General features: G+C 57.6%; 2 protein-coding genes across 3 annotated transcripts in view; both read left to right on the plus strand.

Moving 5' to 3' along the window:
• Positions 1-11,326, plus strand: part of TMEM63B (transmembrane protein 63B) — a 48,936-nt gene extending 37,610 nt beyond the window's left edge. For both annotated transcript variants that reach the window (XM_055725682.1, XM_055725683.1), the window contains 15 exons: positions 484-554; positions 1,352-1,432; positions 1,562-1,685; positions 1,775-1,908; positions 2,052-2,189; positions 2,464-2,617; positions 2,862-2,968; positions 4,811-4,897; positions 6,284-6,349; positions 6,488-6,650; positions 6,804-6,909; positions 7,028-7,195; positions 7,335-7,450; positions 7,674-7,754; positions 8,830-11,326. In XM_055725682.1, coding sequence (XP_055581657.1) covers positions 484-554; positions 1,352-1,432; positions 1,562-1,685; positions 1,775-1,908; positions 2,052-2,189; positions 2,464-2,617; positions 2,862-2,968; positions 4,811-4,897; positions 6,284-6,349; positions 6,488-6,650; positions 6,804-6,909; positions 7,028-7,195; positions 7,335-7,450; positions 7,674-7,754; positions 8,830-8,994 — 1,761 coding nt within the window. In that variant the 3' untranslated portion in view covers positions 8,995-11,326. The remainder of the gene's footprint in view (positions 1-483; positions 555-1,351; positions 1,433-1,561; positions 1,686-1,774; positions 1,909-2,051; positions 2,190-2,463; positions 2,618-2,861; positions 2,969-4,810; positions 4,898-6,283; positions 6,350-6,487; positions 6,651-6,803; positions 6,910-7,027; positions 7,196-7,334; positions 7,451-7,673; positions 7,755-8,829) is intronic.
• A 2,477-nt stretch (positions 11,327-13,803) lies between these two features.
• On the plus strand, positions 13,804-26,805 carry CAPN11 (calpain 11). The gene is made up of 22 exons (XM_055726022.1): positions 13,804-13,922; positions 16,617-16,899; positions 17,490-17,559; positions 19,006-19,124; positions 19,267-19,400; positions 19,573-19,741; positions 20,331-20,414; positions 20,494-20,579; positions 20,770-20,844; positions 21,255-21,415; positions 21,495-21,664; positions 21,880-21,891; positions 22,181-22,392; positions 22,515-22,554; positions 22,804-22,869; positions 23,218-23,275; positions 23,373-23,437; positions 24,277-24,345; positions 24,476-24,554; positions 25,003-25,119; positions 25,195-25,253; positions 25,505-26,805. Exons 2-22 carry the CDS (start codon positions 16,654-16,656, stop codon positions 25,529-25,531), a joined length of 2,118 nt encoding a protein of 705 aa, XP_055581997.1. The 5' UTR covers positions 13,804-13,922; positions 16,617-16,653; the 3' UTR covers positions 25,532-26,805.
• Positions 26,806-27,027: the final 222 nt, after the last annotated feature.

Consider the following 27,027-nt stretch of genomic DNA (forward strand, 5'->3'; position numbering starts at 1 on the left):
GGTGGCCTTTGAGAGAGTGCTGAGGACCCCCCTTCCCACAGCAATTTGGGGCTGTCTTGTTCTGGCTGCTCTCTTATTCTGCCTGTCCAGAGGTAAATCTCCTTCAGAGCAGCAGCCCTGACTGCTTGTGGGGAGACAGGAGAGGCCTGCGCTGTGTGAATCTGTGGGGGACCCTATGCCTTCCTCAAGAGTTGCTCCAGCTGCTTTTGCCTCCTTCATTTCTGAAGGGTAGACCCTGTTTCTGTTCAGGCAGCTGCAGTGTAAGCCCCTAGCCTGGTAATCTGCAGTGCACCAGGATGCCAACAGCTAGTGGAAGCATAGGAGATGGGGAGCTCTGGGTGCTAGAAATGATGGGGCTGCCCTTCCCCATCACTGACCTGAGCCTTAGCCTTGGGGTTTTGCTGTAATCCAGTCTTCCACAACATCTGCATCTACCTGCCCTCACCTCTCTTTTTTTTTTTTTTTTTTTTTTTTATCATCCAGGTTAAGCGAACTCTCTTCATCAATGGGATTTCAAAATATGCTGAGCCAGAGAAGATCAAGAAGCATTTTGAGTGAGTCTCACTGTGTCCCTAATTAAACGCTGCTTGGTAATGGGGGTGGTTTTATTGGGGTAGCGCTAGTGGAAGGGCAGTAATATATTGAGAGCAGAAAGCTAGTCAAAATCGGTGAACGCTTTTATTTTGGGTATCTCACTTCTGTTTTTCTGCACAAATCTTTATCTGAATGTGCAGTGTCCTTCGGATATGCCCAGCTATCTCTTGCAGAGCCATAGGGGGTCAGTGGTAAGCAGTGGACAGGACATGTCCAGGTTCAGAGATGAGGTGCAGGTAGGAGGCGCTCAAGCAGTGACTACGGGATGTTGTGGTTCTGCTTCTGCTCTGGTCACAGACTTGTAGAAAAGTGTCTTTTCCTTTTTTAACAAAAAAAAATAAATAAATTCCTTTTCCATCAGGACTTCAGTGAGCACACAGTCACCACCATGTTTAGAAGCACCAGGGGGAGAGGAGAAATTATTTTTACTCTCTGGGAGCCCTTCTACCTCTTTTCAACCATAAGCCCTGTGGCCCATGAAGGCAGAGAAGGGGGTGTGGGGTCAGAGGGGTTACTTTCTGCCACAGAGCAAAAGTCCAAAGAGACTCCTTGTGCCAAAGCCCGGGGGATGTAGTATTTGCCCCATGTCTTGCTGCTTCTGTAAGGGCCTACTGGCTCCCCCGCTTCCCGCAGCAAGCTCTTGCTGTGTGTCATGATTCTTGGCCCAGGGCAGGAGCGAAGTCTGGGATGTGTGGGGTTTGCTTGAGGGTACAGCCTTTGGTGCCAGATGTGATGAGCTGGTGCTTCGCATCCACAGGGAGGCCTACGCCAACTGCACCGTCCTAGAGGCCCGTCCCTGCTATGATGTGGCCCGACTGATGTTCCTCGATGCGGAGAGGTAACCCTGGTCTGGATGAGAAGTCAGGGTGTGCTGGTCCTGCGGGCTCCCCCTTCAAGTGCCACAAGAGCTCTTCTGAGCTGCCCTCTTTCTTTCCTCCCTTTCTTCTCTTCTGCTCTCCTGTTTCAGGAAGAAAGCTGAGCGTGGGCGAATCTACTTCACCAACCTGCAGAGCAAGGAGAACACACCATCCATGATCAATCCCAAGCCCTGCGGCCATCTGTGCTGCTGTGTCATCAGGGGCTGTGAGGAGGTGGGGGGAGAGCTGGAGATGTTGGGTGGTGGGGCATGTGGGGGCTTGGGTCCCCAGGTCTCTGCTCTGACCCCTATCCCCCTGCCCAGGTGGAGGCCATCGAGTACTATACCAAGCTGGAGGAGAAGCTCAAAGATGACTACAAGAGGGAGAAGGAGAAGGTGAATGAAAAACCTCTGGGGATGGCCTTTGTCACCTTCCACAATGAGACCATCACAGCCATGTGAGTGCAAAGGGTCCTGTCCTCCCCCAAAAGGTGACCTGTCCCAGCTCTCACCTTAAACCAGAGGAATGCCAGCACTAAGGCATGCTCCTCAGCTTGTCCTTGCCAGGCCTCTGTGTCAGCACCTACCTCTTCTTCTGCAGAATCCTCAAAGATTTCAACGCTTGTAAGTGCCAGGGCTGTGCATGCCGTGGGGAGCCCAGGGCTTCCTCCTGCAGCGAGTCCCTCCACGTCTCCAACTGGACCGTCAGCTATGCCCCTGACCCACAAAACATCTACTGGTGAGCAGCTCTGTGGGGCTCACTGGGCCCTGCCGATGAGAGAGGGGTGCACCTTCTCTTCCTCCCCATCTGCTCCTCTGGTGACTGAATGAGTTGTTCTTGCTGAAGCCCAGCCGGGCTGAGCTAGAGGTCTGATCTGACCTGGAGGAGGAAGGCATAGGGCTGACACCTCAAGTGCTATTCGTGCAAGCTGGGCCATGGTGTGCACATGAGGCCCTGGACCTGCCCTTTTCCTCCATGCAGCCATCCTGATGCCCTCCTTTCCCCCTCCCAGGGAACACCTCTCCATCCGGGGCTTCATCTGGTGGATCCGCTGCCTCGTGATCAACGTGGTCCTCTTCATCCTCCTCTTCTTCCTCACCACACCTGCTATCATCATCACCACTATGGACAAGTTCAATGTCACCAAACCCGTGGAGTACCTCAACGTAAGGCCTTTGGAGATGGGTGCAGGATGAGTAGCATGGGAACCACACTGAGGCACAACAGCCCTGGAGGGTAGGGAAGGAGATTGCCCGCATTTCCCAGGTCCTGTCAGCCTGACCATGAGGGGGGGGTGCAGCGGCAGCCGTGGTGCGGGGGGCTCAGCATCAGCAAAGACAGCTGTACCCGTGTCTGGTACAAGAGCTGCCACACCATGTAACATTTGGTCTCTTCTCTGCCTCATTGCAGAACCCCATCATTACCCAGTTCTTCCCTACCCTGCTGCTGTGGTGCTTCTCTGCTCTGTTGCCCACCATCGTGTATTACTCTGCCTTCTTCGAAGCACACTGGACCAGGTAAGGACAGCCAATGCCTATTCGTAGTCATACCAGTGTGCTGCCTGGCCACTAGACACTTCCCGCTGACGTAAAGCTCCCGGCTGGATCCTTCTGCTTGAACTGCTGCCTTCCACTCCCAAGTGCAGTGTTATGTTACACCTCATGGATACTTGTGGTGTGCCGTGGACAGCTGTTCTGCCAACCCTTGGCTGCTGTTGTGCAGCCTGGTTGGCTGAGCAGAGCTTGACATAGGTCTACAAGAAGTGTGGTGGCTTGACCCTGGCTGGATGCCAGGTGCCCACCAAAGCTGCTCTGTCACTCCCCTCCTCAACCAGGCAGGGGAGAGAAAATGTAACAAAAGGCTCGTGGGTCAAGATAAGGACAGGGAGAGATCGCTCAGCAATTGCCGTCACAGGCAAAACAGACTCGGCTTGGAAGAATTAGTCAAACTTATTACCGTTCCAAATCAGAACAAAACCAACCCTTCCCCTCCACCTCTCCCTTCTTCCTGGGCTTAAGTTAATTCCTGATTTCTCTACCTCTCTCCCCTGAGTGGCACAGGGGGGTGGGGAACGGGGGTTATGGTCAGTTCCTTACACATTGTCTCTGCTGCTCCTTCCTCCTCACTCTTCCCCTACTCCAGTGTGGGGTGTCTTCCATGGGAGACAGTTCTCCATGAACTTCTCCAGCATGAGTCCTTCCCACGGGCTGCAGTTCTTCACACACTGCTCAGGCACGGGTCCCCCGCAGGGTCCCAAGTCCTGCCAGCAGACCTGTTTCAGCATGGGCTCTTCTCTCCGTGGGTCCACAAGTCCTGACAGTGAACCTGCTTCAGCGTGGGCTTCCAGCAGGTCACAGCCTGCTTCAGGCCCATCCACCTGCTCCAGCGTGGGGTCCTGCATGGGCTGTGGGTGGATCTGCTACACGGTTCATCTGCATGGGCTGAGGGGGACAGCATGTCTCAACGTGGGCTTCACCACGGGCTGCAGGAGTATCTCTGCTCCAGCACCTGGAGCACCTCCTGCACTGACCTTGGTGTCTGCAGAGTTGTTTCCCTCACATAGTCTCACTCCTCTCTTCCACTGGCACAGATATTTTTTCCAGCTCTTAATATGTTATCCCAGAGGCGCTACCGCTGCCACAGATTAGTTCAGCTTGGCCGGTGGCAGATGCATCTTGGAGCTGGCTGGCATTGCCTCCATTGAGCATGGGGGAAGCCTCTAGCAGCTTCTCACATAAGCCACCCCTATAACCCCTGCTACCAAAGCCTTGCCGTGCAAACCCACTACAGGAAGAAACCTGGGAGGAGTTGGAACTGGTTACTGTGAGAAATGCTAGTAGCAAAGAAAGCCTTGGCTCAGGTGAATGGGCAGGGGTGGTGTGCCTGTACCCGTGTGTAAGTTATAACTTTTCCAAGGGAAAATCGCCTTAGCTCCTACAGCTTCTGGCCATAGGGAAGGTATTTGAAGTGCAAAGCAGTAGAAGAGTGCTACCTATGAGGCACTCTTCCCACAGGACGTGCAATGTAAACTTTGTTTTCCACTCTATGTTGCAAAGACTGGTGGGGAGGATGTCACCAGCTCTGATTACAGGTCAAGAGAGATGACTGCAGAGATTCCTCTAAAAATTTGAGGGGGAGGGGCGGGGGGCTTGTGGGACAAGGCGGGAGGAACTGGGACTTGCAAACAGACCTCTGACATACTGGAGGGAAAGGGAGTATATCCATGTACCAGTAGGTGGACAGGGTGGGATTCAGATTAGATACTGGGAAGTCCTTTTTGATAAGGAGGCAATGTGGGGGCAGCCCCTGGGATGGATGGGGTGATAGTGAAAGGTTAACAGCTTCCTCTCTGCCCTCAGGTCTGGGGAGAACAGGACGACCATGCACAAGTGTTACACCTTCCTCATCTTCATGGTCTTGCTGCTGCCATCGCTGGGCCTGAGCAGGTAGGGGTGATGGGAAGCAAAAGCAAGTGCAGAGGCCTGGAGTGTGGGGAGGGTTGAGGTGCGCCCTTTGTTATTCTCCTGCACCACGTCCTTTTCTCTGCACAAGTGCCCTGGCCACCATCCCCGTGGTAAGGTAGCATTTAGTTCTAGTTGGGGGACTAGGCCAGACCATACCTGGCTGGGTCTCTAGGAGCTTTTTGATTTAACCTGCAGGTGTATTGACATGTGTATGTAACAAGTTGTTAGAAATAACTCGGCAAGAATTGGCACAGTTGATGATGCATGTGAAAAGTCTACTCGAGGTCTTCTGGTGAAGGAGGCACTCCTCACCTCTGTGCACTCCAGATTTTGCACAAAACTAGTGAATTCCCCATTAGAGCCATAACTGAGTAGGTTGCGCTGTCTGTCTGTGTGGGATAGTTATGTGTAGGCTGCAGCAATGCTCATCTGTTTGTATGTGAGCCCCAAATCTTCCTGCAGGGGTTATAGAAATGCCCTGTGGCAAATAGCAATGCACCAGCTGCCAGCCATCGGCATCGGCTCCCAGCACTGAACAGTGGCTGAGTAGGGAAACTGTGAGGAAGGAAAAACCGGGGATGGGAGTGAGATGGGGGGGATCCTTACTGTGGTAGGGAGTGAGTTACAGATTGTAAGGTGGGGATCTACACACACACACACCAAATTCAGGATTCAGGGTACAGCCCCTCAGTGGTGAACTTCATCCTGAGAACAGACAAACCCTCTGACGGAGGCAAAAGAATAGTCCTCCTTCCCAGTGGGTGACTACAGCAACGTTTCCTGGCTGGGTTAAAAACACCTTGTTGCATATAACCTTATGATCTGGGCAGGTAAATGCTTTCAGATTTGCATTTTGACCAGATACCATTAAACAGACTGCACTTCCTTCTGAGGATTTGGTCCCCCTGCTGTTGCCTCTGGAGCTCTGTATTCCACCAGAACCCAAGGTGCCAGCGGATGACAATTTTATATCAAAAAATTAGAATTGATGGAAATGGGATTTGTTTCTCCTAAGGGATTTCCTTAAATCTCTGTTGGAGGGTACCTAGTACTCTTCTGTAGAGTCAGTCACCTCTTCCTTGCATGGTTGTTATGCCTAAACAGGGGAGAGAGGAAAATAGTTTATTGATAGGATCAGGGCAAAGGGAGAAGACGACACATGAGTGGGAAGTTTTATGCACCCTTCTGGGTGCTGCACTGTTTTTTCCAGTGTCTGATTTACATAATTGCTGGTGACAGACCCAAAGAGGGAACAAAGCAGTCTATGGTCAGAGCTTTGAGCCCTCCTAAAGCAGCTTCCCTATATTTGCATGTGCATGTCCATATTGCTGCTTCTGACATTCCTCTTCTTGTCCCCCTCCCCCACAGCTTGGATGTGTTTTTCCGCTGGCTGTTTGACAAAAAATTCCTCGCTGAAGCTGCCGTGCGATTTGAGTAAGTGGAGTTAGGCAGAAGGCCCTTCTTTGCAGTGGGGGAGGTTCTTGTTGGTGTCCAAAGGTACTGGGGCCTCCTAACTGCTGCCCTGCAAGGGGGAAGCACCTCCTGCAGCCCACTTTTGCTGCATCTCTCCAGGTGTGTGTTCCTGCCCGACAACGGGGCCTTCTTTGTCAACTACGTCATTGCCTCTGCCTTCATTGGGAACGCCATGGACCTGCTGCGCATCCCTGGGTTGCTCATGTACATGATACGCCTCTGCCTGGCCCGCTCAGCGGCCGAGCGGAGGAACGTCAAAAGAGTATGTAGCGGGGCTGGCGGGGTGGCTCGTGGCCCCACCCAGGGATGGGAGTGCTGCGGTGGCGCTTGCCCAGTGTTGTGTGTACAGCTGGGTGTTGCACACCCTCGCTCAGCTCCCAGGGTCATGCTGATGGCTCTTTGTTCCCTCCTGCAGCACCAGGCCTATGAGTTCCAGTTTGGGGCTGCTTACGCCTGGATGATGTGCGTCTTCACTGTGGTCATGACATACAGCATCACCTGCCCCATCATTGTCCCTTTTGGTAAGTGATACCCTTCCACTTCCCTGTGTCAGAGGCTGGGGAGATACTACCTGCCAGTCAGAGGCACTGGGAAAGAGGCTGATGCCCCACTCTGCTGGCATCGCTCCCTTTCTCCCAGGGCTCATGTACATGCTGCTGAAGCACCTGGTGGACCGATACAACCTGTATTATGCTTACCTGCCTGCTAAGCTGGACAAGAAGATCCATTCAGGGGCTGTAAACCAGGTGGTGGCAGCCCCCATCCTCTGCCTCTTCTGGCTTCTCTTCTTCTCTACCATGCGCACAGGTGAGTGCTGGGCTGGGATGCCAGCCCTGACCACCTACAGAGCTGCTTCCCTGGCCAGGCTGTGGTCCTGGCAGTCCCCAGCCACGGAGCATGGTCAGCATCCCTCTGACACTGCCACTTTGGTCTTCCTTTGCCCCAGGGTTCCTGGCCCCCACTTCTATGTTCACCTTCGTGGTCCTTGTGATCACCATTGTGATCTGCCTGTGTCACGTCTGCTTCGGGCACTTCAAATACCTCAGCGCACACAACTACAAGGTGAGGTGGAGTGCTGGGTGGGGGTTCAGGATGCTTCTCCTCGAGAGCACAGCTGAGCTGCAGAACAGCAGGGGTCCCAGCCTGCTCCCCAGCAGAGCCTCTCAACCCTGGCTCCACAGAGGCAACAGTCCCAAGGCTGTCCACGCTGCTGATATGCTGCTCCTGTGGTGGAACAGCAAACGTGTTGCCCCAGCAGTCTCTTGGTTTCTCCTTTCCTTTCCAGATTGACCACACAGAGGTGGATGCCATAGAAAACAGGCAGAATGGGAGACCTGCCACCAGTCTGCCAGCTCCCAAATCAGCTGTAAGTCCCTGTCCATACCCTGACACGCTCCTTATTCATGTTTGGGAAGGGGGAGGTAACTTCCTAAGTACCTTGCTCCTAACCTCTCTGAGGCAGCACCCAAAGTCTCCCAGTGAGGGTGGGAGGCAAGTGTTGAGTGCTGTGCCCCTCACCTGAGCTGGGTGATGAAGTGTAACACCTCCCCAGCTTACCCCACCCCACACAACTCTTTCCTGCTGATTCCCAGACACCGTGTTACTTTCTGCCTCTCTCAGCTGGGACGGTGAATCCAGCTGGGTCAGTCTCCGTTCTCGTTCAGCATCTTTGCGTGCTTGCCCATCAGCAAAGGCTGTCACCCACTGGGGGGCTGGTCCTAGTTCCAGTGCAATGGGGTCTCTGTGGGCATTGCCTTTAAGGCCATGAAAATGCTCTGGAGACTCTCCCCTCCCCTGCCCAACTCTGAGATCCCAGAGTCTTGTTTTCTTTACTTCTTCTTGGCTCACTGGCTCATTCCAGCTGCTTCCTTCCACTGTAAGATTTTTCTAGTTGGAGGCCTGCAGAGTTGTTCAGGGGATACATGCAGAGATGGTGTAAAGCAGAGCCCCCCACTGGCTTCCTCGGGAGAGCAGGGCTGGGGTGTGGACGTGTAACCCAGGCTCTTTCCCAGTCTCCATGTACCTAAGGGCAGTGGCATCTTGCCAAAAGGAGATTCCCCATAGGAGGCAGACACAGCCTCAGAAGGATGTGTCCACTGGCAAAAAAAAGGGAGCAGAGTCTCCTAGTCATAATGGGCTCCAAAGAGCTGAGAAACCCCATGCTCTCCTAGCCCTGGCTCCCTGGGGATGCCGCCTGTTCCAGGATGCTGGTGTTTGGCACATCCGCTGTTGTAGGGCCAAGCCAGCCCTGCTTTTACCCCCTCTCCCAGTACATCCCATGGGGTCTGAACACTTCCTCAGCCTCCCAGTGTATCCCCATGCTCAACCTCTTGTGTCGCACTGTGTGTGTTGTGCTCTGCTGCCACGAGGAGCCTCTGAGGCTGACATGCGTTTCTGTTTTCTCCCCACGCCTCACCAACACCGTGCCTGGCCCTGGCCAGAAGTACATCGCCCAAGTGCTGCAGGACTCTTCACCGGAGGGTGAAGCAACTGAGTCGGAGGAGCAGGGGTCGCAGGATGAGGAGCTCATCAACACAGATGGCATGAATGACACGGATTTCCAGTCGTGTGAGGACAGCCTGATAGAGAACGAGATCCACCAGTAGGGACCTCAGAGGGCAGATGGGGAAGGATGCCCAGGAGCGGGGCAGGCTGTGTGCACGGAGACCTAGGGAGAGGCGCCCACGGGTGCCAGCTGCTGCCCTTGCCTGCCCACCCCCGGGGCCACTGCCTTCAGTGAGGGCAGGGGCCCTGCCTCAAGCTCTCCATTTCCCTGCCCCTCCACCCCTGCACCAGCCTGGCAGCTCGGCGGGCATGCTCTTTACTAGCTACCTTCTTTAATGCATCCCTGGACCCCAAAACCCTGGGGGCTGGGGAGGAGGGGGACTGTGACCCCCCTGGTGCTGCTCTGGATCTGCAGGGAGGAGGAAGGCTGGGTGCTTTGTCGGGAGGGGCACAAGGAGAATCTTTGGGGTCGTCTTAGCAGGCCCCTCTGTCCCCTGTCCTGGCAAGGAACACTAATAATTTATTAGATTTACAGGAAGGTGGTAAACGAAAAGCTTTAGTCAGTGTGTGGGATGCCCCACCTTGGTAGGGGAGTGGTTTTTGTTGCACCTTCTCCCTGTGCCTGCTTGTGCCCTTTCTCAACCCCTTGCAGCATCCACTTGGCGTGATGTGCTAGGAGCTGGGCTGGGTGCAGGGATTGGCGACAGACTTCACTCCCACCCCAGGGAAGGTGACAGCCTGGCCTTGTGGTCAAAGGTGACATCACCCCAGGGAAGGGGTGTGGGGCCAGTGTGAGCTAGGCTGCCCCCTCCCAGGGTGAGGGGTTCTGAGGGCATTTCTCATGGGCAGGAGGAGGCGCGGGCAGCCTCTCCCCCAGGTCCTGTCCCCTCCTCCCCAGGGGCACAGGCAGGGGATTGCAGCATCATTTTAAGTGGCTTTTTTTGCACATTATACTCCCCTTTCAAACAAATCAACCTGACCCCTGTGTGGTACCACAGCCCCTTTTGCTGCCCTCTGTCTGCACGGCAGGGTCAGACCTGGGGACAGGGGGGCTGTGCTGGGGGTCTCCTGGGTGCTAGGAAGAGGGGAGAAAGGGTCCTGGACTGCAGGCCCTTGGCACCCTGCGGGGTCGGTGCTGCCTGGTTGTGACGGGGCCCCATAGGCTGCCTTCCCTGAGCTGCTGCAGGGTCTTCCCCCAGCTGAGGTTGTCAGAGAGGGAGTGAGCCCTGGGAGAGCAGCCCCTGGGAGCCCTCTCTGAGCAAGACTACCATCTGTAGGAGCACAAAATCCTCATGGGGCTGTACTGGCTTTCTTCACCTGCCCTGACTGGGTGCAGGCTCCCCTGCCATCACCCAGCCTGAGTGAGGGGGGCTATTCCTCCCCTACCTCTGCCCTTGCCCCCTCCCTGGCAATAGCTGTGTCCAGAGGCAGGCAGGGGTCAGGATGGGCCGGAGAGGTGGACTGGATCCCCTGGCACCTGCAGGGAAGCCTGACCCTCTTTAAAGGCTCTTTGTGAGGAGGTTTCTGGTCAGGATCAGTTGCCCTCAATTGCTTCCCCCTTCCCCTTGTGTAAAATGTAAAGGAAAATAATAAATCTCCCTGCTATTGAGCTATATTTATTTCCCTCAATCCCCTGCCACCATCCTGTTTGGTGCTCATTGCAGACACTACTGTCCCTCCCTTTGCCTGTCATCTGTGGGTGCTGGGCTCACTGGGGTGTGCCCTCCAGGGTCTGATGGGCCACCTGGAAGGGGACAGTCACTTAACCTTTTTGATCACCCATGCTGGCCCTGGAGCTCCAAGCACTTTAACAGACCTGAACAAGTGAGGCGTCAGCTCTGCTCCAGGGAAGGGCGGTCACATCCCATGGCTTTTCTCCCCCTTGCTTCCCTGTGAGAGGAGGGGAGCTGGACCCACAGAGCAGGCAGGGGGCTGCTCTGGGGAGGGTGTAGCTGACTGTCCTGTATGCCTCTCTGTAGGAATCCCAGGCCTGGAGGAAAGGGGGGACGCAGGGGAAGAGTTGTGAGTCTTCAGTACACAGGGAGGGCAGGCGATGCTGGCTCCCAGGGCTTGGCTAGGGCTGGAGCACGTGCAGGTGCGGAGGGGCACAGCGTCACCCATCTGCTCCAGGAATGGGCTAGAAATGAAATGAGCATATGAGCCGAGAGCTCCTGGTCCAGTCCCAGGCTGGGGCAGGGAGGATGTTGATCCTGCTTCCCTATCTTGCACCCACCTACTGCCCTTGCCCCCCAGTCCAGCAGGCAGACTGGGATGCTCCAGTCTCTGTAGGTTCGGCCGTGGCCCAGGGCTGCCTTTGTGGCCATCAGGGCTCTGCCCACGGAGAGCTGTGTGTTCTGAGTGGCACTGTCTGTGTAGAGATGTGTATAATACCCTGTATATATTTGTGTACAAAAGAAAAAAGGAAAAAAATGAGCTATTGTTCTTGCAGTCTTTTCTTTGTCGAGCAGGTTGGGGGCTGGGACCTAGGAGAGGACCCCAGCTGCAGCAGGGATCCAGGAGCATGCGTGGTACAAAAGGAGGAGTGGGGGGTTGTGCTGCCCCCCCTGTGAGCACAAGCCCTGCGCAGCTGCCGGGAACCCAGCCGTGGCTCGGGGGCTCTCCCAGCCCAAGTGGGCTCTCCCTCTGGCTGGTGGAGGCATCGGAGGCATTGCTGCTAAAAGCAGGTGGCTGGGGAGCTGCACGCGCTGAGGCTGGGTGGGGGAAGATGCTTTGGGAATGGTGTGGGAGAGGAGGGGAGTTTTGTCTGTAGCCTTGGCGGGACGGGTCAGCCCAACCGTACGGTCCTAATAGCAGTTTATGTGGCTGCTGTCACCTAGCCTGGTTTGGGTGGACAGCTGAAGCCTTTGGGAAGGGGTGAGGGGTGCCAGACCCCTGGAGCACAGCCAGGCGGGGAGCGCTTTCCTGCCATGTGATGCTGCTTGTAGCTCAGCCAGCCCGCAGGATTGCTGCCCTGGCGCAGGCCGGAGCTGGGGGGGCCGTTGCTCAGAGGATGGCACCGCGGAGAGGGGAGCTGCGGGGCGGAGTGACCCCGGGCTCCCAGCTCCCTTCCCACCTCGCTGTGTTCAGGCTCTGTGGCTCTGTGTGCCAGCAGCGCAGCGTGAGCTGGGCACAAAGCACTCTCCCGCCCCTGGCAGCCCACAGCCAGGGTACTGGGAAGAGGCGATGCCTGGGCACAGACAAAGAGAACCGAAGAACAGTGCTTGCTGCCAAGTCCTTGCAGGCATCGCTGCAAAGGGAAGCTTGAGGGAAGGGAACAAGGAAATTGTGCAGGTATTTGTGCACATTTGACAAAAATTGCTCCCAAGCAGAAGAGCCAGGACATGAGACAGCGTGTGTGACAGGATTACGTGTGTGACAGGATTACGGGGGAGCTGCCTCCTACCCCAGGAGAGTGAGCTGTGAAAGCAGCTTTAAAGACTTATCGAGGGGTAATGAGGCAAGCGATGAATGGGTCACAACAAGGACAGGCACTGTTCTGGGTGGATCTGAGTGGATCACTAGTGGTCAAGACCAGAGGAAAAGCTACAGAGCTGTTCAGGCACAAGCCCAAAGCAGGAACAAGTCCTGGCGCTTCAGGTCTGCTTGCTCCTCTGAAAGCATGCTGCTGCCTGCAGCTTGCCTCGGAGCTGGCTGGTGGCCCCAGCAGGGACCCCCCTATGCTTCTAGCCCGCGGGCAGTGATGCAGCCGCCTTCTGGCTGAAGGTAAGATGGAGCAGCCACTGTGGCAACCCAGAGCAGGGCACCCCAAAGCTTCCTCTGCACCAGGGTGGGCAGAATGAGCTGCCCGCGGTGGGTGGGCTCTCCTAGCTGGAGATGGCAACATGGCAGTGCCACTGGGTGGCAGCCAGGGCTGGCGTGTTCTCTTGTAGGTGTAGCAGGACCTGGCTACAGCTGGTTTTGAATGTTCTAGTTGCCCTTCCCTCAGGCAAGAGACAGAGCTCTTGATCCCATGTGCAACCTGCTCCCTGCTTAGGAAGGATTTGCCCTCCTGGGGCAAGACAGGTGGGTTAGAAGGCAGGTGCTCTTGGGGAGCAGCTGGATGCCAGCTCCGGCAGTGAGGGGGTATGGGCACAGCTTCCCCGGCTGCAACCAGGCGTGAGGGGAGGAGGAGGAGCCCCGCAGCTGGTGACACTCGTTGGGATCACCATGTTCAGCCCTGGCACCAGAAGGATGGCAATGCAGAGCTTCTTCCTGGGGCTGGGCCGGGCCATGCTGAGCTGGTCATGCCAGGCCAAGCCATGCTGTACTGAGCCACGTTGGCCGTGCTGGGCTAAGCCACGCCAGTCCATGCTGGGCCATGCCATGCCAGGCAAAGCCATGTTGCACCACAGCGGGTTGTGTGGTGCTGTGCCGAGCCCCGCTGTGGCCGTGCCCGCTGGCAATGGCACCACCCCACCACCACCCCGCATAGCCATGCCATGAGTCATGGAGGGCACGTACGGGCAGCCCCAGGCAGCGGGGCCTGCTGGAGGTGGGCCCTGCCGGCACCCAGCAGCAAGGGGCAGCTGGTGGGGTGGGTGCTGGCCATGGCCGCCAAGGCTTGCACGAGAAGGTGGTGTGAGCACAGCCCCGCCGGGCACAGGGGAAGGAGAAGGGATGTCTCGGCTCAGCCGTGGCACCGTAAGGTCAACAACAAGGGATGAGGCGCAGCACAGAGCTCTGCCCAGCCAAGCTGGGGTGCCAGCAGCACGGGGCAGTGCCGTGTCACTCCTAAACCCTTTCCCAGGGGCAGGTCACCTCCTTTACTCCTTCCAGCCCCGGTTTCCCTGTGGACCGAGCCCATTGCTTAGATCAAAGGTGAGGAGGGCGCCCAGCCCGGCGGCCCCGGTAAATCTCCCGGTAGCTGCGAGCAGTCGCTGCGCCTTTAATTCCCCCTCCCACCGCCCTCCCGGCTCTGCTCGCACATCCTGCCCGCCGAAACCCCACCTTCCGCGGCGGGGCCGTGCCGAGCCGGGCCGGGCTGGGCTGGGCTGAAGCGGGCAGGGCGGTGGCGGCGGCGGCAGCTTCCGTAAGTCCCCCTCCTCCCCCCTCCTCCATCCTCGCCCTTATCCGACCCCCAGCATAGGGCCAGCGCCGGGGGTCCCCGCGGACGGTCCCCGCTGGCGGGCGGCGGGCAGGGCGGAGGCCCCCGCGGCTGCTTCCCGCCGGGCTCCCGGTTCCTCCCGGTCCCTCCCGGCCCCGCCGGTCCGCGGGGATTTTTGCGTTAGGTAACGCAGCCGCAGGGACCCGGAGGCTTCCTAGTCAGGGCGGTGAGTGAAATGGGTACCGCAGCCACCCGGGATGCGCTGCCGACCCCCCAGCCAACGCCGCATCTCGTTGAGGGGTTGCGCGAGGACAAAGGGGAGCTTGTGGGAAAGGAGGATCTTTGTCACCCGGGGGGCTGGGAAGGGCTTGAGAGCTGCTTGCGCAGTGTGGGACCCTCGGGGCGGCTGTGGCCCCTTGCCCCGAGCTGAGTATGCGGCAGAATGCGGTGTCCGGACTCGGCCTGGCTCGTGTTGAGGAAGGGAGCTCCCCCTTCCTTCCGTCTCCGAGAGCAGCTGGCAACCAGGGATCTGCAGAGATTTTTGGCTGGGTTTCAGCAATGATGCTGTCCAGGGGCTTTTCAGTGTGTGCTAAGGTGCAAAGGTATCAGGGACCCGGCAGGGACCAGCATGTCTTTCTGCTCCCACCTGGGAGGGATCAGAGATGCCCATGATACTGGAAAGCATCATATTGTGGATGAAGATTGCCTGGTGTGGAAAACTGCCCTGGGGGCTTGGCTTGTCTCTGCAACCGCCTTTCCTCCTCCGAGAAGAGCCTGCAGCATCAGCCTGGCAGGGGTGTCAGCAACTGACCCCATCGCTTAAGGCCCCTGCGTGGTTCCTGTCCCATCCAGGGGTCTGAAATGTTTTTGCTTGCTCTGCGCTTGCGTGACCTCCGTCTGCCACTAAGCACAACCTTCCCAAGTATTTTGAGCCACAGAGCTAAGAATAACTTGTACGGTGCCCGTGTCTGGGCTGCAACGCAGCTCCCCATGTCTGCGGCCATGTCCAGCACCGGTAGGCAGGGGGGAAGAGGGGGTAGGGGCTGTGGGCAGGGGGAGTTTCCTGGCCCTCGGCAGGCTGGGGTGTGGGTGCTGGGGTGTGAGTGCCGGGGAGGTGGCGAGGTGGGTGCTGGAGGCTGTGCAAGTGGCTGTATTTAGGATTCCTCCTCCCACAGCCCCTCTGGGCTCTGGGCAGGTGCTTGGAGCAGAGGAGCCATCCCGCCAGCCCTGCAGGCAACGAGTATCTCGACACTGGGAGAGGCTGCCAGGGTGCTGGCTGCAGAGCAGGAGTGTGAGGGAGGAGGCAGTGGAGAAGGGCTGAGCTCCATAGATTTGGGGCCGTTGTAGAGAAGAGCTGGCACTGCCTTGGAGAAGGATAGCGAGTTTAGAGCATCCCCAGACTGGCAGAGTGACGGGGAGGAGTAGATTTTCCTCCTGAAAAGCTTCTGGTTAGGGCAGCCTCTTGGGTTAGCAGCCAAGTTTATGCCCTGTGCCAGGGGCTTGTACCCTTCTCGCTGTCACTTGCCTTCCCTCAGCCAAGGAGAGCTGCCTCTCCAGAGCCAGGCTGCACCCTGCTCCCTCAGCCGCTCAGAGTGGGCTGCTAGCTCCTGGGTTACTCGCCCAAGGACTGCTCCGCTGCCTCACGCGGAGAAACCTCTGGAGTATTTGGCAGCAGCTGAGACAGCTGGGGAGCGGGGCAGGGTGAGCCGCAACGCCGGTGGGCCCGTGGTGGTGGCACCTGCCCCACGGCCCTGCTGCAGGTGACCCTGCCTGCGCGGACCAGACAGCTCCTTCCCACCCGGGCAGCGCCCTGTGCTGTTCCTGCCGGTTCGAAGCACCCAGCCGTGAGCTGCCAGGGGACGCCTGTGGCAAGGCCTTCGCCAGGGCAAGGGACCGGCACAGTGGGGGGCTCTGCCCTGCCCCGTCCCCGGGTGCCCCGCGGCATCCCCCATCCCTTCCCCGCGGCATCCCCCATCCCTTCCCCGGCGCCTCCCCGCAGGCTGCTCCACTTGAGTCACCCTGGGCCGTCCTGCCTCTTCCCTCCGCCGTCCCCCCCGGGCCGACAGGGCCCTCCTGCCCCCGCAGGGCTCCTCCCTTCCCGGCCCTACTGACTCAGTGCTGGGGCAGCCGGGAGAGGGAGCGGAGCCCGGGGCTGGGAGAAGCTGCGGGCCGCTGACACCATCACAGCTGCAACGGACGAGAGGAGGGAAGGTCCCGGAAGGCTGTGCCGGGAGGAGAGGCTGTTGATGGGGGCGGAAAGTGGCGAAAGTGCCTGAAATTCCTCTGAGCTTGGCCTTTCTGCTCAGCGGGATGGAACGGGAGAGCCACGGGCTGCCTCCTGCCAGCCGGCCCTCAGAGCCGCTCTGCTCGGTCAGTGTCCCCTACGGACAGCAGGGCTGCGGTGGCCGGGCTGGAGGCTGTGGCCCAGAATGGGGCTGCAGCTGGGGGTGGCATCTGAGGGAGCTCTCCTGGCACGCCGGCACACCCTGGGGATGCTCCGTGTGCAGGCTCTGCTCGTTGCTCCTGGGCAGTGCCAGCAGAAAAGGTCCCCGCCGTGGAGGTGGTGGGCAGCTGGGGATCCAGCCCTGAGCCTGGCACTGTGTGAAATGGCTGACGTCCCCAGGGCGGTGCAGGGGTGCTGGGCCCTGCCTCAGCCTGGCTGTGCCTGTTTCGTTGCAGGGAGCAGAGCTGAAGGCAGTGCTGCCGGTGCCCAGCCATGATGCCCTTTGGTGGGATGGCTGCCCGTCTGCAAAGGGACCGCCTGAGAGCCGAAGGCGTTGGCCAACACGACAACGCTATCAAATACCTCAACCAGGACTATGAGGCCCTCAAACAGGAGTGCATTGAGAGCGGCACCCTCTTTAGGGACCCCCAGTTCCCAGCCGGCCCCTCTGCCCTCGGATTCAAGGAGCTGGGGCCACATTCCAGCAAGACGCGGGGGGTGGTGTGGAAGCGTCCATCGGTAAGTGCTGGGCTGGCTTCTTTTCAGGCTGGGCTGGCGTCCCTGCCCTGCAAGGTCTGCACTGACGTGGTTTGCCAAGCTGCAGCCTGGCCCTGGCCTGCTTCTCTCAGTGCTCAAAGTTTCTCCAGTGCTTCACAGCATCCTATCCCAAGGGCCTGGCAATGCCCCATAAGCGTCTGTTCAGAAGAGCGTTGTGTCTAGCAGGTCCTGCTTCCTCTGGGCAGCAGACTGTGGGCTTTAAAGTGGGCAGGCTGTGTCGTTGCTTCTAGGTGTCATGGCATGGATGTGTCACCCTCAGTTACTGGGGCTTTTGGGGGTGTATGTTCCCCGGTGCCTCGAGCGCAAGGGGAATGCCGTTAGTCTGTCTAGCTGTGTATGCACATGGCTACTGCAGATCTTGTCTTGCCTTACTGTGATGGCCTTGGGGTTGCAGTCAAGCAGATCTCCCTGGCAGAGGGCAGGTGGGGTGCGTCTCTCAGGGACCGTATTCCCTTCCTCCGAAGTCAGAGCTGCAGCGGGGGCCAGCCCCACAGAAGCCTAGGCCCTGCCAAGATTCAGCACCAGCGTCTGATTCTCTCCTTCTCCTGCAGGAATTAGTGGATGACCCACAGTTCATCGTTGGCGGTGCAACCCGGACAGACATCTGCCAGGGGGCTCTGGGTGAGTGCTGGAGCTGTATCCCCAGACCTTAGTCTGGAGAGCAGTGCCTGGGGAGGGTTGGCGTGGCTGGAGAAGAGGTGTTTCTGTAAGGCTGAGGGTGGACCTGTTTCACAGCACCTTTCCCCAGGCCCATGCAGCACATTTTCATGCCAGACTGCACAGCCATCTCTGTACCAAAGGTTCCCTTCCCATTTAGTGTGGTGGAAACTGGGAGGCTGGGGACACCCTGTGCCTCCTGGTGGCTCTAGGTTAAGGCTCCATGAAAATGGGGTGCTGTGTGCACAGCTTGACCATGCTAAGACCAGGGGAGGTTTTGGGTGTATTCATGCCTGAAACATGCTGACAGTGCCAGGAGCTGCTCCAAAGAGGTCTCTGCTTTGGTAAATGGTGAGGGGTGGCAGCTGGATGACAGTAACAAACTGAGGTGAGGACATGCTGGTCATGGCAAAGTATTTGTGAAAGAACACAGTGTGGCAGGAAGGAACCGAGAGGAGAGCTACAAAGTGCAAGTGGCAATTTATCATTTCTCCAAGGCAAAGGCACTAAGACAAGGGAAGCAGTGTTAATGGGCTGGGTAGGCTGGAAGGACTGGCAACTGGGATTTCATGGTCATCAGAACCAGATCTGGGTACCACCAAGAGTGTCATCCTGATCTGAATTAGGCATTTGGCTGGAAGTATCATGTGCCTTAGCACATATAGCACGCTGGTTTCAGGGCTGACCACATTTAATGTATTCAGTAATTAGAACAAACTTGCAGTGGTAACTGGAGCAGATAACAGCCCTGAGCACTGCGGTGGTGTTCAGGTGGTTATTAAAAAGTCTAAAATGCCATTTGGTCAAACCACAGTCCCATACAGGTTATCCAGGCTTAAAGCTATGGTGCGACAGTCTTCAAAGGCAAAAGGGAAAGGGGAACTGCGGCAATGGATTTTAAAGTGCAGTGCTGGCCTGGAGCAGCACTTGTGGTTAAGAGCACTTGGAAGGAAAAGTGCAGTGGTGTTGCTCACAATGTGAGAAGCTGGGGCAGAAGCATTAGACCTCTTGCTCGATGAATTTTTTTTTTAAATACAAAGTGTAATTCTGCTGCAGAACTCCGTGTCTGAGATACAGAGGGCAGACACATGAATGAGTCCCTGGAGGGCCTAGATAAGCGGCTGCAGGAGGGCTGGCTGTATGTCATGGTCTGGACACAGGCTCCAAGTCAGGGAGGATCGTTCCTTGTTGCCTTGAGCTAACACTTCTCTCCAAGGCAGGCTGAGTGAGCCTGGCTCCCTGAGCTCCATTCATCTGTTGGACCCTCTCTGGTTTCTTCATGTGCTTTCTGAGTGGGGAAGCCCCAAACGTTTGCAAAAAAGCACGCTGTGGGGTCCTACACATCCACCACCTACCCCGGCCAGCTAGGAAGGTGGTGGGTGCTCACACCAGCTTCCTCTCCTCCCCCAGGTGACTGCTGGCTGCTGGCTGCCATCGGCTCCCTCACGCTTAATGAGGAGCTCCTGCACCGTGTGGTGCCCCACGGGCAGAGCTTCCAGGAGGACTATGCTGGCATCTTCCACTTCCAGGTGGGCTGGGAGCTCCTGGCCCTCCACAGCTGGTTGGGCTGGGGTTGGGAAGGAGGGCACTGGGTGAGGGCATCCCTCTGGGGTAGGGATGAGCAAGTTGTGTGATGCTCTGAGCTCACCCCACTCTCTCCTGACCCCCCAGATCTGGCAGTTTGGTGAATGGGTGGATGTGGTAGTGGATGACCAGCTGCCCACCAAGGACGGGGAGCTCCTGTTTGTCCACTCGGCAGAGTGCACCGAGTTCTGGAGTGCTCTGCTGGAGAAGGCCTATGCCAAGTGGGTACCCCTGTGGTGGGCACGTGGGCGGGTGGGGGACAGGGCCCCTCACTGTGCGGGGCAGAAGCGAGGGGGTCTTTTCTGTCCCTGGCCCTGCTGGCGCTGGGTGCCTGGGGAGCAGCAGTGTGCTATCCTTGTCACCTCACGTGCCCCCTCACCCACCGGTGCTCAGGCTGAACGGCTGCTATGAGTCGCTGTCAGGGGGCAGCACCACCGAGGGCTTCGAGGACTTCACCGGCGGCGTGGCAGAGATGTATGACCTCAAGCGGCCGCCGCGCAACATGGGCCACATCATCCGCAAGGCGCTGGAGAGAGGTTCCCTGCTGGGCTGCTCCATCGACGTAAGTGGTGCACTGGCATGAACCAGGGGCTCTGCCCTAGTAATGGCCAAAGCGAGCCCTCGCAGCCTGAGACTGTGCCAGCAGTCCCCTCGCTGGGACACTGGGCAGGAGGTTAATTCTTTCCCCTCTTAGCAGAGCACACTTTCCAGAGCCAGCGTGGCAGCCCTGGGGCACTGTGTGTGGGGCTGCAGCCCAGCTGCTGTGAATGGGCTCCTTTGGGTGGAACAGGAATGTCCATCTCAAGTGCGGACTGCTGAGCAAGGGTCTGCCTATAGCTCTGGCCACGTCTTGCATCAGTGTCTGTGAATTAGCTGGAACAGCGTTTTCCATCTCCCTCTCATTAAATCCTTTTCTTGCTTTCTGAAGTTTGGGTGGTTCCCCGCTGGATCTCCAGGGTCCTCTGGCAGGGAAACTGTCTTTAAATCCTCCTCAGCCAGCAGCCTTTGAGCACAGGGAGTTGCTACCTTCTGCTTCTCGTGGCTGGAGCAGTGCAAAGCAAGGGGAATTCTCCACATGGTGGAGGGAAGAGGTAGGGATAGGACTGCACGAATTCAATTGCATTCACTTGAGTTTTGCACACTCTCCTCAGATCACAAGTGCCTTTGATATGGAAGCAGTGACCTTCAAGAAGCTGGTGAAGGGCCATGCCTATTCTGTCACAGCCTTCAGAGATGTGAGTTGGCTAGATGAGACTTGAATAGCAATAAAATTCCTTTAAAATAAATAAAATAAAATAAAACCTCCTGTGGCAGGTGAACTACCGGGGACAGCAGGAGCAGCTCATCCGCATCAGGAACCCCTGGGGTCAGGTGGAGTGGACCGGAGCCTGGAGCGATGGGTGAGTTGGACAGATGGGAGACTTCAGTCCCGCTGCTGGCAGGCCAGTGGGCTCCGCACACACAGCAATCAAGAGCACTGCAAGTTCAGTGTGCCGTGCCCTTCACATCAGAGAGGGGGGGGCAGTTGAGGGCAGCTCTGAATTCACCTTGAGTAGTCCTCATTTAATTGTCTCTCTCCTGCTATTCCAGCTCCTCTGAGTGGGACAACATTGACCCTGATGACAGGGAAGAGCTGCAGCTGAAGATGGAGGATGGAGAGTTCTGGTGAGTGCCACAGCAAAGTGCTGCTTTTTTTCAGCAGTTAGCCTGGGAAGGAGCAGAGTAGCTGGAGGGAGATCCTGCCGTCCTACTTCACCTGAAGCACATGACCTGACTTTATGAGCTGACATTCCAGCACTGGAGAGCCTGCTAACATTCTGTCATCTGATCTAGTTAATAATTTTCCTCCCTTCAGGGAAATGCAGCCCAACTAAATGCGAAATAAACATCTAGGAAGGGTAAATACACAGTCTTCCCCAAGCCCAGCAGCAGGCTTTAAGTGAGCTGTAACTCAGGGTAGAAGGTCTTGCTGTCACTTAATTCTCCCAAAATGTTGGCTGGGTCCAGAGCTGCTTGTGCTCTCCTCCCTCCCCCTCAGCAGCGGCCTAGCCTCAGCCCCTGCCTGCCTCCCACAGGATGTCTTTCCGGGACTTCATGAGGGAGTTCTCCAGGCTGGAGATTTGCAACCTGACCCCCGATGCCCTCACCAAGGACGAGCTCAGCAGATGGCACACACAGGTGTTTGAGGGCACGTGGCGCCGGGGGAGCACTGCTGGGGGCTGCAGGAATCACCCAGGTACCTCTCCCATCCATATGTCCGCTTTTGGCAGCATGATGGAGCAGGATGTCTCATCCATGCATCCTCTTCCTCCCAGCCACATTCTGGATCAACCCCCAGTTTAAGATCAAGCTGCTGGAAGAGGATGACGACCCTGGGGACGACGAGGTAGCCTGCAGCTTTCTGGTGGCTCTGATGCAGAAGCACCGGCGGCGGGAGCGGCGGGTCGGGGGCGACATGCACACCATTGGCTTCGCTGTCTACGAGGTAACCCCTGCCCACCCTGATGCTGCTTCCTTGGGACTGGGTCAGCCCTGCCAGTCCTGCCTCAGCCTGGCACCCCAGTCCTCAAGGAAACCTTTCCCACCTGCTTCGGCCAATCTGCGGGTTAATGTCCCCCATCCCGTGCTCCCTGCAGCTGTAAGGGAAGGGAGCAGGTACAGGGATTCTGATTTTTTTCCCCTTTTCTCTCCTCCCTGCAGGTTCCTGAGGAGGTACGTCCTGCGCCACTGGAGCCTACCCCCTCTTGGGCAGAGTGCAAGGAATGGGTTAATGCACATGCATGCATACTTGTGCACCCAGTGGTGTGGGAGCTCCCACCGTGCTGGCAGTGGCTAGGGTGCTAATGGGTGCTGGGCACCTCCATGCAGGCAGGAGGGATGGCTCCTGCTGGGATGGACAGGGCAGGGATGTCCTGCCCGACAGGGCTGGCTTTGGTCCCACCTCTCCCTGTGGGTCCCCCGTGTTGTGGGGCAGTGGTCCATAGCACGTTTGTTCCCCCAGGCCCAGGGCAGCCAGCCTGTGCACTTGAAGAAGGACTTCTTCCTGCGAAACCAGTCACGGGCACGGTCTGAGACCTTCATCAACCTGCGGGAGGTGAGCAACCAGATCCGGCTGCCCCCGGGCGAGTACATCGTTGTGCCCTCAACTTTTGAGCCACATAAGGAGGCCGACTTCATCCTGCGGGTCTTCACTGAGAAGCAGTCAGACACAGCGTGAGTCCTTGCCTGGCCAGCGGATGCCCTGTGTCTGTGAACAGTGGGACATCTCCCCACCACAGGCAGCCTGCTGGCTGGGGACCCCATTTAATCACTTCGTTCCTCCTTTCTGCTCCCAGGGAGCTGGATGAGGAGATCTCGGCAGATCTGGCAGATGAGGTAGGAGCCACCACTTTGGTCTGGTTGATGCTGAGGCTCTGGGGCTTGGGAAGAGGAGCTGTAGGCTGCCTGGGTTTGGGATGTCACAGTGTCTGGAGAGGGGCTGTCAAGGTGATGGGATGTGGGAAGTAACAAAAATGAGAAGAACAAGGAAGAGCTTTCCTTCCAGTTTGGGTTTGCTGAGCATGGAAGGCAGGGCAGAGCCCAGGTTGACCACTAACCTGTTCTTTCTGGCCTGCGTCACCCCAGGAGGAAATAACTGAGGATGACATAGAGGATGGCTTCAAGAACATGTTCCAGCAGCTGGCAGGGGAGGTGGGTACAGCTGCGCCAAGCCCTGGAGAGCCCTGGCTTGGAGAGGGGATGGGAGGGGACACCTGGCCATGAGAACTCCAGCCCACCCCATGCTCACTCAGTCCCATCCTGCAGACAAGTCCATCTCCACCACAGCTGAGCCCAGCTGCCCCCAGGGGTGGTGTGATGGGGACAGATTTGGAGAAGGGGCATCCAGCTGTGGCCCAAACTCTTCTGGGCATGCAGGAAATGCACTGGCACCCTGATGCTTTGTGACTAAGGTGGAGATGCTTAGGCAGGAGGAGGGAAAGGGCCACAAGTGGGGCAGAGAGCAGGCAAGGGGTGCTGCTAACTCTGCTTCTGCTGCAGGACATGGAAATCAGCGTCTTCGAGCTCCGAACTATTCTGAACAGAGTCATCGCTAGACGTAAGTGCTGCCCATCCTCCCCCTGCTCCCCACAGCCTGGGCCTGCTCAGCAGGTTGGGTTTTGATGCATATCCTCAACCTCCTCCTCTGTCTGCAGACAAAGATCTGAAGACAGATGGGTTCAGCCTGGACTCCTGCCGCAATATGGTCAACCTGATGGATGTATCCTCTTGGCGCTGTGGGCAGGGACCAGATCCCCTGGTGCTCAGCCTGCCAGCATCAAGACTTTTCCGTGGGAGCTGGGGCTTGGCTTTCTGGCTGTGCCAAGGCTGTTTAATCAGGAGAAGGAAGGAAAGCGTCCTTGCGGCTTCAGGGCCGCTTGTCCTACACCCCTGGGCTTTAGCAGCAGGCTTTTTGGAAAGGGCCATCAGTTCCCCTGCTTGCTTTGGGCCCTGGCTCCACCACCAGAAGCCCAGCCCAGCCCTACTCACACCTTCAACCTTCCCCTCTGGGAGGAAGCTCCCCGTGCTTTCCTTCCCCACAGAGGATGCCACCCAGCCTTCAAGGCACTCCTGGACGGGAATGAGGGCTGTTGGGCTTCTTTCTCCCCAAACCATCCTGACCAGCAGTTAAGAATGAGGGGTGTAAAGCAACAGGAGCCATGGCCTGTGCTCCTGCTTGCATGAGGACACGCACCTGAGAGGTCAGGCGGGTGTAGAGGAACACCTCCGAGCCTTTCTCTATTCTGGCCCTGCAGCATCCCTTTTTGCTGCAGGCCAGCTCAGTTTTGCTCCGAGGACACCACAGCAATGTGGTACCTACAGCAGCGGCACAGCTGCTCACAGGGAGTGACATGGCAGCAAGTTTAAGCATTGCAGAACTGCTGGGTTGCAGGCTCTGATCTTGCTGATGGTGGAGGACAGAGAGGGGAAGTTAGGGGAGAAATTGGGCAGGCCAAGTGTGGCCAGGCTTTTCTCACCTCGAGTGGCAGGGATCTGATGGCTTTGCCTTTACACCAGCCCCTTTGCTGGCTGTTTTCTCCTTGACCCTCTGCTCCCCAGAAAGATGGCAGTGCCCGCCTCGGGCTGGTGGAGTTCCAGATCCTGTGGAACAAGATCCGCAGCTGGCTGGTGAGGAGGAGCGTGGAACATGGCACACTGCACAGGGGTAGCACCCCTCCTGCGGCAGCACCATGAGGGGATGGCCAGACTAGAGGCCACAGGAGAGCCTGCCCTTCACATCCTCTATGATGTTTTGCAGGGAATCTTCCGCCAACACGACCTGGATAAGTCGGGCACCATGAGCTCCTATGAAATGCGCATGGCTCTAGAGTCAGCCGGTAGGTCTGGAGAAGGATGTGGCTGGGATGGGGGCTCCTGCTGTTGGAGCCTTGTCCCAAATATCTGGAGAAGAGTGTAATCAGCCTATATTACATGCTTGGAGCCAACTTGTTGTGATAGTGAGATGTGGCCCATGTCTACATGGGGCTTTCTCCATCCCAGCTGTGCTGAGTGCTGGAGCCTTGGAGTTAGAGACGCACACAAGGTGGTTCCAGCTTCTGTCCTCTGGCCAGCAGGGTCCCATCCTAGCGAAGCAGAGACCTGGGGTGGAATAGTTTGCTAACTAGTCATATGGCTCCAGGGAGAGCATCGCCTCTTCCTGCTGAGGCTGGACATGGTGCCCTTCCCTGGCTGGGCTGGTGGCCCCTTCAGGTTGGGGCATGGACTTTCATAGTTACACCCTCCTCTCCAGCCTCCCTAGGGTGCCGACTGCTCTCTGCCTTGCAGGTTTCAAGTTGAACAACAAGCTGCATCAGGTGGTGGTGGCCCGCTATGCAGATGCTGACATGGGTGTAGACTTCGACAACTTTGTCTGCTGCCTGGTGAAGCTGGAGGCCATGTTCAGTGAGTGGTGGCTCTGGGGCAGGGAGGGCAGGGACAGAAGGATGCATTGCTCACCTTGCTCTTGTGCCCCTGCAGGGTTCTTCCGCAGCATGGACCCCGAAGGCACTGGCACCGCTGTCATGAACCTATCCGAGGTAAGAGCTCAGCTCAGTGGGAGGTGGGGTGGGAGACAAGGGAACAAGGCATTAGTGTGAAGGGAGCGCCTGAGGTGGGTGGTAGAAAGCTCTCCGGCCCCTTGGGTAGGGAAAGAACCTGTAAAAGATCAAGATGAGAAGACAGGATTGCTGCAGGCTCCGTGTTTCTTGGAGGGCCGACAAAGTTGACACATAAGGGCATGTCAAAAACGCAGTAGCCCCTGCTCATCCCTTCTCCCTTTCCTTCCCAGTGGCTGCTGCTGACGATGTGCGGCTAGAAGCCACGACAGATCCACTGCGACTGGGACACCCCAGCAGGCCAGGCCCACTCCAAGTGCCTCCCCTTGGATCTGGACATAGGATACTCTTCCCCCCCTTGCTCCATCCTGCGCTGAGCCACCAGCCCTGCCTCCCAGCAAGCCTCACGCCACTCTCTGGTGGACCAGGGGTCAAAGCAGGCAGAGGATACCCTTCTCCTCTTCTGGGCTGGGCTTCTTTCCACTCCCCCCTCCCCTCTCCCCACTCCAGAACAGGAGGAGGGCAAGCAGCATGGGGTACGTCTGCATGGCTGGAGTGAAGGAGCAGGCTGAGCGCCAGCTACGGAGCAGGGAGAAGCAGGAGCTGCAGGGGAAAGAGCCAAGGGGGACACTCATATCGCTTGCTCTAGTGCTGCCCCATCCATCCCCACCAGCACGCGTTGCCTGTCTCTGTGACCACACCTGGGAGCATCAGCTGCCAAGGTACTGCCTTGCTCAGGCAGATGCAGTGGGTTCCTGGGGAGACAGTGGCCTTCTGGGAGGAGGAAGGGCCATACTCCTCTTCAAGTCCTTGCACTGCACTCATCGCCACTAAGCACGACCAAAGCGTGGAGCCCACTGGCTCCTTCTGCGTGGCCTTCAACACAATCCCTTCCAGCTCCATGCCCCTGCATCCCTCCACTGGGTCAAGCCCTGTAACTTAAGCACTGAATGTTTGGGGTCTCCCCTGCCACATAAGCACGTGCCACCCTGTAGTGCAGCAGGAAGCTCCTCTCTTCTGCGTGGGCACAGCAACGCCACTGCCATCATGGCAGTTTGGCCTCCTCTTCCATCCCTGGGAGCTCTTGGGGCATCTGCTGCCCCTGCTCATGGCCCACAGCAGGGCTGGGAGGGTCCAGCACCCAGGAGGTGATGCCCTCCCCCAGAGAGGAGGGGGGAGTGGTTCGGGGAGTGTTCTCCAGCACACAGTTGGGTTTCTTCCCCCTTACCCTCCCACACTGTTACACTCTCTTCCCTTGGGTTCCTGCACCCAGTGCGGACGGATTCCAGTGTCAACATATTTGTACTTCTCTGTGCTCCTGCACTCCACTCACCTTCTGAGGTAATGGGGTGGCTCCAGCTTGGGGGCGGGTGGCAGCCATCCTTTGCCCTTCAGAGGCAGGCAGTTAGCATCCCCCAGACCCCTGCCGTTGCTGGAGGATGCACCTGCAGCAATAACCACTGCTGCCAGCCTGGCAGCTCCGCTTCCTCACCTACTCACCGCACAATCCGGGAATAAACTAAGATCTGTTGGACGTGTGGCCTGGGCACCGACTTGGGGGTCACGTCCTCCCTCTGCTCACCGTGGACTGGGTTAGGGGGGGATGAGATGCAGAGCCAAGCCCAGGGCATGCTGCTTGCCCAGCCTGGGGCATGGGTGGATGGGCATCACCAGGTGCAGGTCTTGCCGTGGGGAGCGGGTCTGTATCCCCTAGGATTTTATAAAACTCGTCTCTTCCTTTGGAGGAGAGTCTTAA

This window comes from Falco cherrug, chromosome 13 (assembly GCF_023634085.1).
Source record: "Falco cherrug isolate bFalChe1 chromosome 13, bFalChe1.pri, whole genome shotgun sequence".
Taxonomy (NCBI): Eukaryota; Metazoa; Chordata; class Aves; order Falconiformes; family Falconidae; genus Falco; species Falco cherrug.